At 36.5% G+C, this 15,095-nt stretch overlaps 1 protein-coding gene across 2 annotated transcripts in view; it reads left to right on the plus strand.

Annotated features, from left to right (window-relative positions):
• Positions 1 to 15,095, plus strand: part of LOC149278675 (exocyst complex component 2-like) — a 74,882-nt gene that overhangs the window by 14,676 nt on the left and 45,111 nt on the right. For both annotated transcript variants that reach the window (XM_089501893.1, XM_089501894.1), the window contains exons 4-8: positions 309 to 422; positions 6,436 to 6,560; positions 12,135 to 12,215; positions 13,601 to 13,746; positions 14,614 to 14,695. In XM_089501893.1, the coding sequence (XP_089358019.1) occupies positions 309 to 422; positions 6,436 to 6,560; positions 12,135 to 12,215; positions 13,601 to 13,746; positions 14,614 to 14,695 (548 nt within the window). The remainder of the gene's footprint in view (positions 1 to 308; positions 423 to 6,435; positions 6,561 to 12,134; positions 12,216 to 13,600; positions 13,747 to 14,613; positions 14,696 to 15,095) is intronic.

Genomic DNA, 15,095 nt, shown 5'->3' on the forward strand with positions numbered 1-15,095 from the left:
TGTAATCCAGGTTACTTTCCTCCCGTTACAATTCCCCAGGCAAAATAAGAAATGGGAAAAGGTGGACATGTCTGTCTGTAACGCTTCAATCTCATTTCCTTCTTAAAGTAATACTGCAAAAACAGAAGGCCCTGTTCACAACATGCTAATGAAAATTCTGTAATAATATAAAATATGCTAATTATTATTATATGGTCCAAAGTTTATAACGAAAAAAAAAAATCCATTACCTATTTAAAACATACTTTTCTGAAACGCATACGTGCTGTATTTCTGTGCTATTTCTTATGTATTATTGTATTTTTCAGGGGGAAGGTTCCACATAAGAACATTGAGACCTTGTTTCCAGGGATGAGCTTTGATTTCAATAGTGAAAAGTTCTCTGCAACATGGTATCTCATTGAAAATCATTCCTCTGCAAGGTAAGGGGTCTGTCTTTTTTTCTGATTGTTTGGCAACCTAAGGTTCTTCTATGGTTAATTGATATAGTCTCTTTTTTTTTCATCACATGGTAGATGCAAAAGTATTTCCTGGCAAAAGCCATCAGATATCAAGATCCAATATAAATACTTGAAATGTTTGCCCCTAATGCCTCGCTAATACGCTCTGTTCAAGATGGCTCTTCTTCACTGCTTTTCGTAAGCTTATGGGGCCGCCTATGTTATTCTTCTTTTATGAATTGAAAATCTGCAAACCATATTCGTGTACCGGCTGTAACTAGTTTTATGGGGGGGTTTTATACCATAATATGGTAAAGTGTATTTGCTCTGTAGTAAGTATCATAATTTTATCATCTTCATTCACCCTGTTAGCACTTTATGTCTGAAAGCTTTATTAATCGACTGGAATGAAAATGATGTGAAACAAAGTGTTTCATTAGTTTTTCTAAGGGGTGTGTATATATATATATATATATATATATATATATATAGATAGATAGATAGATAGATAGATAGATAGATAGATAAGCACACAATCTTTTCAGTAGTGGCTCACCTGAGGAGCCATAAATGATATTGCACTTGTCGTCACTTGTGAATCTAACATGAAAGTGGAAAGAATACTGGTGGGTGGCCATGGCATGTATGCTGCCTGATGTGCAGAGAAAGGGGTGTATCAAGTATCACACCAATGTTGTAAATAGGCCTCTTGAAACCTGGAGCAGAGGCCCCCCACGTTAATGTCACATCAACCTCCGAAAGTGGAATGGAGAGCAGGTGCATTGACATCAGGAGGCACCTGTGGTACGTGCCCCTCTTGCCTCATGGAAGTTACGGCCCTGTATCATACACCTCTTCTCCAAGCATGTCAGTGGAGAACCAGAGAAACTGCACACAGATCTGGAGTCCTGGAGACATGGCGGAAAATATGGAGACTCTGGGTGGGTACAAATTTGGCATGTTCCCAGGCGTGTGTCTACCATAACTTGACAAAACCCAATTGCATACCTCAACCTGATTTAGTAAATTCAGAAAAAGAAAAAGACTTTGACAGACTAAAGTGTTTGTGTTTCATCTTGTATGCTATTGTTCTTTTCTGCAAACTATTCACTAGTATAAATCTATAAATAGAAAGTATAGCAACCTGATGTCTCCCAGTTATGAGGTATAGGCTTACCTAGACCCTTCTGGGTTCCAGCTACCCGGAGCCTACCCTTACGGGGCACAACCACGACTGCCCTCTGACGTCAGTAGGCGGCCCCGCTGTCATCGCAGGAAATACCCCCGCCAAACCGGGAGAGTATCCAGGTTTAACAGAGTTGTATATAAAAAAAATAAAATATGACTAAAGAATCTATAGTGTAATACTGTCTTCAATATATAATACCATTTGATTTAGTAATGCACTTATGTTTACCAAACAAACAAAAACCACTTCAGAATGTTATAGAGTGTTCTTCCCACCATACGACCCAGGGTAAACATAAATCATAGACATTATATATAAAAAGGAAGACAGGCATAATGTAATACTGTTTTCAATATATAATTATTTTAATTCAATAATGCACTTCCATTTGTAGGGTAAAAATAAAGATACAACAGAAAACTGTAGGATATTGTAGTCCACGGGTAGCTTCTGTATTCTCAAGAAATCTTTTGCAGTATCCCAAATAAACTCAACGAGTAATAAATAAATAAAAAAAATAATAATGAATAAAAAATAAAATAAACAAAAAATGGATCCAAAATAAAATATTAGCTCACACGCATAATTATTCAAATGGGCTTCTACCCGGCACTAAGGAAATTGTGTATTTTCTATGTATTAATGTTGTTTTCTGTTGGGTGGTTTCACTTATTGTCTTTAAGACAATTCAGCTTGTGTTTTCTGAATAATTTTCAGGTTGTTGAATTAGAGGATGTGTTTTTTCATCTCAATCTTTGCAATATAAGCATTCCTTTCTGGGGCCAGTTGAGTTAAATTTGGAAAGATTAAATATCCAGAATGCTAGGACACTAATAGTATAATGTTCAAGGGATTGTTTTGAAGCATTATTATTTTTAGTCCTCTCTTGTTTGCCTTTGTGCAAGTTAAAAATACATACATTCTTTTCTGTACTCAGCTCTTTTTCCTGAAAGTTAATTAGAAATTCAGCTAAAAAGGTTATTTTCAATGCTAGAAAAATATTACCGAGTTCAAGTAAATCATGCCAAACAGTCACAGGTGCTCCACACATGACCTTTTGGGAATGCAGAATATTTTGAAATTCATCCACTCAGGTTTTGGTGTCTCCAGTGGATTGGTAGGAATTTGAAAGCATGACTGCAGACAATATATGGTTCCCTGAGCCATCACTAAAATAGGACATGATCTAGTACTTAAAAATTGGAGTTATATTTGTTGTGTGCAGAGAAAGGTGCAGGAGTTGCGTCTCTGGGGATAAGGATGTACTTAGCAATATGTGCTACGTACATTATTCTGCCACAGTAGTGTGTGTTTTTTGGATTTTTTTCTCTCCCCATTTTCCTTTCCTTATATGGTACTGTTGTACTTTTTGATACAATTTAATGTACAAAAAAATAATAGGTATAAAGATTTTTTCCACATTAAGAACTAAGGATTTTTCTTACATTTGTGGATGATTCCTGCTTTCTAGGCAATACTGCTATGATCTTATGATTTGATTTTTTTTTTTCTGTTCAGCTGGATCAATGCAAGTAGAGACATCCTGAAATGGTTCAACTTGATTATCTTACTATAGAGTTGTGTTCATTTTGGCATTTTAAAAAGTGCTTGCATGTAACATATCCCCTTTCTGCCCTCTTATCCATTGTGTTTTATTGTTCTTGTTAGGTTAAGTATTTAATTATATCACCTAAACTTTATTGCTCTTGTGCACTTCGCTTAACCTAGGAAAGGGAAACCTGATGGTATTTTAAGTCCTTCTGTTTTGGTTAATATGAAATCTATTTTTTCCTTAAAGGAAACCTCTGGCTTCAAAATTTAAAGGCTACTTTCCTGACCCCAAAGTGATGTTGATTTTCTTATAGAAACAACTGATTTGCCTCTGCATCAGTTCTAGAGGTTGATGCAGCAGATACTTAACTCATAATTAACTCTTTGCCAACCATGTCCAAGCGTCCATCCATATTTTTTATATGTGGGCGCACTGTCCCTGTCCACAGGTTATTTAGGTAAAATGTATGCCAGGTAGAGTGTTGCCACCTAATTAGAAACACCAAGTAAACATTAGAAATAAAAGTAAATAATTTAATGGGTTTAAATGGGATCCTTTAGCCCCTTGATGACATGCTCATTACGAAAGTGCTAGAAATTTGTGACTATTGACGTGCTTGCCACGTCTTCGGTTTAAACAAGCTTAGAAAGTGATTTGCTCAGCAAGATGGCCACACCCAGTGAAAAGTAAAAGAGTGGACAGGTACTGCAATCAACCATGCAGTTCAATAGAGCCCATTTTGCTAATCTTTATGTGATTAGTAAAATATATATATTTATATACACACACGCACGCACTCACTCACCAGCCACTTTATTAGGTACACCTGTTCAATTGCTTGTTAACACAAATAGTTAATCAGCCAATCACATGGCAGCAACTCAATACATTTAGGCATGTGGATGTGGTCAAGACAACATGCTGAAATTCAAACCGAGCATCAGAATGGGGAAGAAAAGAGATTTAAGGGACTTTGAACATGGCATGGTTGTTGGTGCCAGACAGGCTGGTCTGAGTATTTCTGATCTATTGGGATTTTCCCGCACAACCATCTCTAGGGTTTACAGACAATGTTCCGAAAAAGAGAAAATATCCAGTGAACGGCAGTTGTGGACAAAAATGCCTTGTTGATGTCAGAGGTCAGAGAAGAATGGGCAGACTGGTTCGAGATGACAGAAAGGCAATAGTATCTCAACTAACCACTCATTACAACCAAGGTATGCAGAATACCATCTCTGAATGCACAACATGTTAAACCTTGAAGCAGATGGGCTACAGCAGCAGGAGACCATACCGGGTGCCACTCCTGTCAGCTAAGAACAGGAAACTGAGGCGACAATTCGCCCAGGCTCTCCAAAATTGGACAGTGGAAGAACGTTGCCTGGTCTGATGAGTCCCAATTCCAGCTGTGACATTCATCATGTCCATATGGACCAAAATCTCTGAGGAATGTCTCCAGCACCTTGTAGAAAGTACACCACGAAGATTGAAGGCAATTCTGAAGGGAAAGGGGGATCCAACCCGGTACTAGCAAGGTGTACCTAATAAAGTGGCCAATGAGTGTGTATATATTTAAAAATTAAAAAAGAAATAAAAATTTAGTAAGATTTAAAAATAATGCTCCAATGACGTCACTTTGACATTATACGCGAACCATTCAGTTCCAAGAAATCCAGGCACATAAAGTGTTAAAATACCAGCATTTCAATATATATGGTTTCATGGGATAAGTTGAATTGGCCGTCTTCAAAGATGTTGCAAATAGGGCATTGGCGCAGGATGACCAGATGTAAAAATTCTAATTTAAAAACTGGCCTTTTAGCTCCCAAACAACCCAACAAACCTATGCATAGGGGGTGTCACTGTACTTAGGAGATGTTGCTGAACACATATTGTGTCTGTTATCTTCATGTTAGGATTTGTTTTTAAAAAATGAGTATAAGGCTAGGTTTCCATTTGGGTTTTTTTTGCTAAAAACGCCTATAAAAACGCCAATAGCGCCACCTGGCGTTTTTTTTGTGAAAAACGGCTGCAGCCAGATGTTAGCTGTAATTCAATAGGAAATCGCAAAATGCCATTTCCACTTGGCGTTTTTCTGTTTGGCGTTTTTTCAGTCCTCTTTGGCGTTTTTCTGCTTTTTTGGGCTCTGTGGCAGTTTTTCAAAACTGCAGCATGTTCACACTCTGGCGTTTTTTGCAAGAAATCTTGGCTTTTTTTCTCCAATAGAAGTCTATGGGAGAGAAAAAACGCCATGAAAAAGCCATGTGGGTTTATTGCCTTGGCGTTTTTTATGGCGTTTTTTCCACAGTTACAATGCAGAGGATGGACCCAGTATCTGTGTGTCCTACGAGAAATAGGCTGAAAACAAACAGTTTCACACAAAACAAAGTCCTGGACTGGTTCATATTGAATTTTACACCATTTGGAACAAACATGCCATTACAAACAAACATACGCGACCGGATCCTGCGTGCCAAAAGCAACAGCAAACAATTTGCACCATCATTTGGGGCCAATCTTCCCAGAGGAGCAGACATTCGGAATAAAGCATGCCTTACAAACCACAGAAAAGTGACAAAAGGGTCTACCAAGTAAATGACATCAGGAGAGGGCAGATACTTGCCATTTATCCTAATCCCTTTTAGCTGGGTGAAACTTCTAACTTGTAAAGGCTGGAAAAACTGCCTAAGGTCAAAAAAAGCAATTTCCACAGAAAGGCTAAAACGCCAGAAAAAACTCCAGAAAAAAACGCCAAAACGCAGGAAAATGCAGTGGCAGTTTTCTTGGCGTTTTTCATCAAGAAAAAAAACGCCGGACAAAAACCCAAGTGGAAACCTAGCCTAACTGATGCTTTTGGAATAAGCATGTTTTCTGGTGTTTTGTACTCTGATAATGTACTTAGAAGGCCCAGTATGCACCAAAGTGATCATGTTTAAAGTACATGATAAAGTAAAGCATTCGTGCTCGTTTCTGTCAGGTGATATACTCTATATATAGTAGACACAAAATATGATACAAAAAACATCTATACACTACGCAACTACAGTTTCTGAACTATTTTCATAGTACTGATACAGAAATATCGAGTCTCCTTGAATTGTCTATTTCAGTAAAACTAAAGTGGACGCCCACAAATAGGAAAAGTACAAACATGTTGTCTGGACCACCAATATTTAATGTGTAGTATCATTGTCTGCACAATGAACCTCAAGAATCTCTGTAGTTGATTTTAAAGATTTTTTGCTCTTTTGCAGTTTCGAGCAGTTAAAAATAGCAGCCAACAACTTACGCAAACAGGCAAGCAAGAAGAATGAAGGAAACGTGGCTTACGTAAAGGGAGGACTTAGCACTTTCTTTGAGGCTCAGGACGCACTAGCAGGTAAAAGCTGTACTTGGCTGTGTTCGAATCATGACTCCAGAACACACTTATATGTATATTGTAAGGAGGAATATACAATAAATATATATTGAATATATTGATATTCAGTGTGTATCAAATTTATATGGAACCTAAACATTATTGAACATCTACTAAAGTGCTGTTTAGCTGTCAGAAGTATTCAGTGATTACCAAGGAGCTTTAAAGGACAAATTCACTTTACATTAGTAATCAGTTGTGCATATTTTTAATTGACTTATTGACAAAATATATTTAATATCTTTTGAGTAGTGTGGAAATTAGGGAAAGTCACGTGTGAACCATTGCTTAATGGATCCTTGAGGACTTAAAAAAAAAAAAAGGATTATTAGAAAATCTGATTAGAATAACAAATGGTAGAAATCATGAATTACAAATTTCATTTTTAGGTTAATAAAACAGATTACATTGAATGTCATGATATTGCAATTATATTCTTTTGGCTTCATTCTGTAATCTTTGGTATTTATTAGATATCTTAAAGCTCATGATGCTACTGTTAACCAAAACATGCCATTTAGAATGTTAATATTTAGTGTGGTAAAGTGTACTGATTATTTAAACTACCTATTTCTTCTCTCACTTGTGATATTTAATTTTTGTAAATAGGTTTTCTTAGATCTTTGGCCTTTAGGTATAATATGACTTAAATCCTGACAGTACAGAAAGCTCCTGTCCAGACTGGTGGCATATAAATTGGAGCATATAATTTGTATCATTTTAATGACGAGATTCTGACTAAATGTACAGAACCTCACTCCACTGTCCTACTAGTTTATACCCATGATTTTGTGTATTTAGCCAAGGTTTCATCATACCATCAATACAGTACAATGATTTTCTTTTTCCACTTAATGTGAGATGCCAAAACAAAGTAGTGTTTCAATTTTCTTTTTTTTAAAGAAGGCAGGGTTTGTGTTTTTACACGGGTCTTGTATGATAAGTGAGAGAGGACATAAGATGTGAATCCGGGTGGTGGTATCCTTGTATTAGGTTTTGCTGCTGCTTGACTCACCACCAAATCCTTTCCAGCATCACTGTTGAAGCAGGAACAAAATTTATTGAATCGCTGATCTTAGCGTGCTGTTTTGCTAGTTGTTTTATGCCTACATAAACGTATATTTCTACAGTTCTGATCTGTGAAAGACATATTAGGGTTTGTGTGCGATCATGTGATGTTGTGAAAAGCACTACTATCTCTCAGCTATATCATGCATTTGCAGGCTCTCTATTCAAACAAAAGCCAGTTGTTAAGGCTTTACCCATAGTGGTGTTTATATATCTTATATATCTAGAGAACTCCATACTCTAGGTCAGATTAAGGTTAAACTAGTCAGCTCTCAACCATCTTCCTGTAGAAAAAAATAATCACGTGAACAAGGTCGCTGTCAAACTGACAGGCAAGCTTACAAAGAGACAAGGTACATCTGATAAGACATTGATACTTGCCAGGAAATGAAACCAGCACTCTACATAACTGACCAACGTGACCTTTACATGTTCTGTAAACACTTCGAAGTTCCACAAGACAAATTACTTCTCTTGTACCAGCTAAGAGATTTACATCAGAATGATTGTAATCCGGATAAAATCACTGTTGGATAGTACTTTGTGTAGAATAGAGTATTGCTGCATGGTAGTATTAGAAACTGAAAAAGCGCAAGTAAATGCTTAGAATTGGATACAAGGAATACCAGAATTTGTAATCTTTTAAAGGAAAATTAACATTACTATGTACAAGAATACTCATTGGTTAGTGTAATGTTTTGTCATGGGAAAATATCTTTCGGTGGACTAAAGAAGTTAAGAAAGGCCCCTGATTTAGAACTAAAAAAAAGTTTCAGCCTACTTTCAGAAGAATACATTTTTATAGTGAGGACAGCAACCTTGTGAGGTGGATGCATTTACTGCAAAGGTACTTACATATATGCTTAAAGTTTATCACTTATAGATAACATTATATACATCAAGACTGATCCTTTCAGTCCTCTGATGGTTCAATCATTAAGATTTATCCATTGGACGGCGATTATTTCTTCATGTTTTGGTGTTTTACGTTCTACCTGAGGCTCTACGTCATAGTGTTTTTTTCTAAATTTACCAAAAAAAATCATGTCTTGGAAAGCTATAATATTACATTATAACCAGTAATTTCTTATTCCTTGGGAAGCCATTGTGGATGTTTTTGCCACAGTTTGTATATTTTGTATCTGGATCCAGGAGCCGCAATGACTGCCAATTTGTCTTGGAGAAATTATAACCCGCTGTGCCCTTAAAACATTCAATCAACAAAGTTTGCCATGGTAACAGTTGCTTTGGAATGTCTACATTCATAGAACACGTGAAATGCAAAATGTACATTAGCAGATGTGATTTGTTTTCCGCCCTTTTTGATGTGCCTGCTTTGTTTGAGATTGTATGTCATATTATTAATACAAAAATATATGCAATAATGTGACGAATAAGGAGAAAAGATGAAAAAGAACCCTTTGATTTAGTCTGTGGTGTATGTATTGTGAGGCTGCAGACCTGCCAAAATTCCCCTCTTTAATGCAAATAAACGAGGCACTGTTTCGACCAGTTTTTAATTTCATGTATATTTTATGATTTGAAGAATCAACAGTCCCCATCTATTATCGGTCTTCTCCTTTAACCAGTGTTAATTCCTTGCAGGAACGGTTTAATTAGATGCCACATTTGTGCCATATGCCGTATGAGATCTATTTATTTTAGTGGCAGTTCCTCCCAAATTAATTAAACTATGAACATCAGTAGGATTATATAATTGCATGTTTGACAGTCGAAATGTCGGATATAGCTGAAAGTTCTCAAGGGATTGGACAGGAACCTCTTAAATGGCAATTTAATGGTTTTATTATTAAAGTGGATCTGGATTTTCTCTTACCTCAAACTTCTGAAAAACACAACTAAAAGAAAACAAGTTTCCAGAATGGTTTCTTTCTTTCGTTTGGCAAGCTTTGGCAGGTAAACATGTTACAGTGAACTGATTGCAAATGGCTTTGTAAAGTATGTCAACGTGTGTGTTTTTTTACAAAATCTTTTTACAAAATAATAAAGGAATGGAGGTCTTGATGGCATGAAGCAGTTAAGCAATGTATTGCCGAAAAGCACCAGATATTTGAGGCAACAAAAGGAGGATCAGTGATTATAACTTTGTCGGTCATTGCTAACATGTAGCTACAATCAACATAAGGATAATAGGTTAAGCACACTATGTGATAAAAGGCAAACACTGACATGTTGCATTTAAGAGTGGTACCTGTTCATGTGCCAGGTCCCCAACTTTCTTATCATCCAAGAGGAGCAGGAGAAGTTAAATTGAAATGTCAGATTCTCTTTTTATTGGAATATCATTGGGTGAATTGAAGTGTGGTAGTGTAGGATGCCACCTTTGCAATAAGTCAGTTTGTGAAATGTCATCCCTACTAGATACTCCAGATAGGTCATCTGTAAGGGGTGTTATTGGAAAGCGAAAGCTTTTAGGAACAGCATGGACTCAGCCACTGCTGGGGTCACAGAGTGCTGACGCGCATAAAAGTTGCCAACTTCCACTAGCATTAACATCAGCACAAAAACACTGCAGCAGTAGCTTCATGGAATGGGTTTCCATGGCTGAGCAGCTGGGCGCAAGCCTTAACATCACCAAGTACAATGCCAAGCGTCGCATTAGTGGTGTAAAGCACGCCGTCACTGGACTCTGGAGTGAGGAATCACTGTGGAGTGAGGAATCACACTTCTCTGTTTGGCAGTCTGATGGGCGAGTCTGGGTTTGGTGGATTCAAGGAGAACGTTACCTGTCTGACTGTATTGTGCCGATGGTGGAGAAGGGATAATGGTACGAGGCTGTTTTTCAGCACACCAAGACATTTTGGACAATACCATGCTTCCAACTTTGTGGGAACAATTTGGAGAAGCACCTTTGGGATAAACTGGAATGGAGATTGCGAGCCAGGCCTTCTCATCCAACATCAGTGCCTGACCTCACAAATGCTCTACTTGATGCAAAAGTTTCCACATAAACACTCCAAAATCTTGTGGAAAGCTTTCCCCGAAGAGTGGAAGCTGTTATTGCGAAAGGGGGGACCAACTACATATTAATATCTATGTACTTAGAATGCAATGTCATAGAAGTCCCTATTGGAGTAATGGTCAGGTGTCCCAATATTTTTGTCCATATAGTTTGTGTGTGTGTGTATATGTGTGTGTATATATATATATATATATATATATATATATATATATAATCCAAGTGGAAGGGTATAATTTCACATTGATAGCATTGTTAGTTTACATTACTACATCTCTTGGTACAGATGAGGGCTAAGTAATTAGAATGTATTTGTTAATTAAAAGAGATCACTGCTGGAGTTCCTGTGTACTAGTGGGCAAAATGTCTTTTATGTATTAAACAAATGTTTGTTATTCTTTCTGTTGATAAGCAGTTTGTGCGGAGATGTTTGCCACTGATTGATGTATGTGATGATATTAAAAACCTGTTAAAAAAATTAATAAACGATATGCCAAAATATATTCCAACTTTGTAGAGTTCCTTACAATGTCAGTGTGCCCAGTCTCAGAAAGTTTCCACGCATAAATGTATAAGATTTGTTTCTATTATTCCATTTGGATATGTTCTTCTGTTACACGAAACAATAAACATATCGCTGTATACTCACAATGAAAAGTGCAGACGACAATTATTTTCGAGTGTGTTGCATGAATCAGGAACTGTAGCAGTGAAGCAACAAAGTTAATTGTAACCTTTTCTGGGACTTTGTTTTTTCCTTGATCTTTAACTTTGATCTTCAGTTGGAAGATAGATCTAAGTTATTGTTTACTACATAACTCAAATCAATTGCAAAAGTGGGAAAGTGCGGGTCACCTCAATGATGTCACAACATTTCATCATTTACCCAGAGCGGGATTTCATTAGAGGGAATATTTAAGGGAAAGTATTTTTACATTATGATTCATGCCAGATCTTTGTAGGCGAGCGGGCACAGAGTAGCTGCATACAGAAGCTTTAACTCCAAGTTAAAACAAGTCCGATATTGTATTCTCAATTAAAAGTTATGTTTTGTGACATAAGGTGCTCAGACGTTGTATTCAAATGTCTCTATTAAAATTGAGTCGGGCAATATTAAGTGTGTGGTGCCTTTCTGATTGAGAAGCAGATTATAAAGACAAGAAATACCTCTTAATGAGAGTTTTCCCTATCAATAAATCTCTTTACAGAGAATAAACACAGCACTCATACTTACTTTTAGCACTGGGCTACTTCTCTTAACCATACTTCTACATATTAAAACACAAATTCTGATATTTAGTTTTTAAAAAAAAATAATTAAAACAAACATGTAACCATGAGTAATCATTACATGCCGGTGAATGGTATTTTAGCTGGGTTGGAGGGGCATTACTCACCCTCCAGCTTTCCATGTAATGAAAATGCAGTGCAGAGAGTCTAAACTGTTAAACGCTGGTGTGCTCTTTCTAATGACATTTTCTTTCCAGCAATCCATCAAAAACTGGAGGTGGATGGAACGGAAAAAGTGGAAGGGTCAATGACGCAAAAATTGGAGAAGGTTCTAAAAAGTAAGTTTTAGATTCCTAAACAAAACATCTATTAACGGCTAAAATGCTTCCTTTCATCCCTGTCCCGCTAACATGATCAGACTTATTTCCTAAGACACATTAAATATACTGTTGGTCAATGCAAGTTTTGCACCCAAAGTCAAGGCTTTTGAGTATAAAGTGGAAAATAAAACATTTCATGTATTGCACATTAAAGTTTAATATTGCATGCAAACTAATGATTAATTAGCAACATAGGAAATTATATTTTACTGCAGTGTTACTGTACCCTATGATTCAGGTTAGGATGATCTTTCCCACGTTTATTGAAATAAGAGCCAGAGTGAAACATGCGTGTGGAAGCAAATCTCCTTTAAAATGATGCATATATATATATAAATCTTTTTTTCAAACAATACCTTTTTGCTAGAAGAATCATATCACAAAAACATGTTTTTTTTAATGAAAGTATATATATATTTGTTTTTTAATATGCCCTTACATTATATTTGCCTCTGATAATTTGTATAAATGTAAAAAAAAAATTGTTAAAATAGATATGTGTTGTCCTATCTTTTTTAGAGGTTGTGATCTACTTTGTGTTTTGGAAACATTAATGAAATTCACCCCCTTTCTCTGTAAATGTCCATAGTTTGTGCTGCAGATTGAAACAGCAGCTTTGCACAAGTTAAAGTCAGAACATCAGAACTGTAAAATGCCAGCAGTGTTTTCACATTATTTGTATTAAACAATTATTTTAGCTAGGCTGTGGGCCACCCACAGTGCTGACGAGAGAATATGGCATGCAAGCCACCCAGAGAGCCTGATGTAATTTCTTCATCTTTGCTTAAAGTATGGTCACTAGACCAGATAATGTAGAGACTTTCTGCTGGCAGTGATCAAAACGGCCCAAAACAGTTCCAGTTTTCCATCTTATTTTCTTTACATTTGAGTAAAGGAATAATTAAGATAATTCACGGGTAGAAAAATGTGAGCTATTTACAAGCTGCATAAATGGTCTCCTGTATAGTGTGATCACAATAGTACTTTTGTAACCTTAGATGCAGTCCGTGCTTTAGGAAATGTGCCTTGTGGGAGGTACAGATTCCTAGCAATCTATGTGGTGTAGGTACCGGTATAAGAAGATACTAAAGAACTAAGACTTAATTAATAAAAAGAGATCTTTTAGTTTGCGTTCCTCCTTTAAAGACACTCTGTATTTTCCAATGTATTTATAGACACTTCTAATATTATACTGATTATAGAATACTTTAAGGGAAAGACACGCAGGTGTAATACTTGTTTTTGTTTGTATGTATTTAGTACATTCCTTAATTTTGTTATATATGGTTTTTTTTTTTCTATATGTATGTTTTCATGTGTACATAATATCTGCATCCTGCCAGGTGCAAGCACTACAGCTGATACCTTATTCCAGGAAGTTCTGGGTCGAAAAGATAAAGCAGATTCTACGCGAAATGCCCTGAATGTCCTTCAGAGATTTAAATTCCTTTTTAACCTTCCACTCAACATTGAAAAAAATATTCAAAAGGTAAAAAAAAAAAAAGGTTCAACAACATGGTAGATGTAGTAATGGATGTAGTATTTTACGCGTAATTGATCTTGAGGGGATGACATTCCACCACTGTAATATCACCATGTCCATCATGGGGAGAAAATGTTATATGTCAAATGCTCCTGGAGAAATGCATCAAGCATTGACACGATTTAGTATAATAGCAATCCAGTCATACTCTGCAGACAGAAGTTACACCTCTGTTGAGTTTTGTTTTTTGCTGTTTTCAGTGCTAAACAGGACAGTGTTATCAGGACCCAACTCTTTCCTTAACCCCAACCAGGATTCCACAGCCTCACCCTTAACCTTTGCTGACAAACATAACATAACCCTAACCCTGTCTATCATCTCAACTTATCCTGTCAGTTTTGTCATGTGATGCACATACATTCATATACGCAAGACCGGGGGGGGGGGGGGGGGGGGGGGACGCTTATTCCTACAAGTCAGCAGAAAAAGTTACTAGCTTCTGCTATAAATTACCAGTTCTTACGTGTCTGGAAATTCAGACCATTTCTGCTCATCACTTAGATTATTTTACTGCTCACAGGCTAATGGGCTGTTGGCGCTTTCCAGTTCTGTATACAAATATGACAATTTTTATTTTAAAGAAAATAAACCAATTTGGCTGCATTTGGGAATTTTGGTAACAGTCCAATTATTGTAAACGAAGGTGGTCATGTGAGATTTCTGTTTTGACCTAACACATAAATTATGAAGGAATTATAAAACAAATAAATCTTTCTCTTATAAAGCACACTTCTTTGCTAATGCCAAAACAGTCTAATTAATGGGGATTACAATAATTAACTTGCGCTATTATTATTTTGTATTTATCTGAAGGGTGATTACGATGTGGTCATTAATGACTACGAAAAAGCGAAGTCCTTGTTTGGGAAGACTGAAGTCCAAGTGTTTAAGAAAGGTGAGTATTTATGTGCATGTGTGTGGTCTTACAGCTGTCTGTTAGAGCAAAATGTCATTTTTCTACCCTTTTTGGCTGAGGTCAGTGTACGCAAGAGAGCCCACGGGTGTGATAGGAATGAAACACCACTATGCAGGAGACTTAAGCAGGACAATTAATGTTATCAGATTAAACATATTGTAGTATTTGTGTAACGGAAAGGAGGTGTCCCTGCTAAATTTAACTTGCTATCGTAGCGCAACTGTTTCAAATCCCATAAATTTACCTAGTTTAATGCTAGAAAATATACATGTTTTCAGTTTAAACACGCACAAATAATATTTTTTTTACTGGTAAATGACTGGGATTTCCGATACGAATAGTTAATTTAAAAGACAGTGTTTTACACTTGAAATGATTA

This window comes from Sceloporus occidentalis, unplaced genomic scaffold (assembly GCF_023333645.1).
Source record: "Sceloporus occidentalis isolate IW3139 unplaced genomic scaffold, rSceOcc1.0.p SCAF_186, whole genome shotgun sequence".
Taxonomy (NCBI): domain Eukaryota; kingdom Metazoa; phylum Chordata; class Lepidosauria; order Squamata; family Phrynosomatidae; genus Sceloporus; species Sceloporus occidentalis.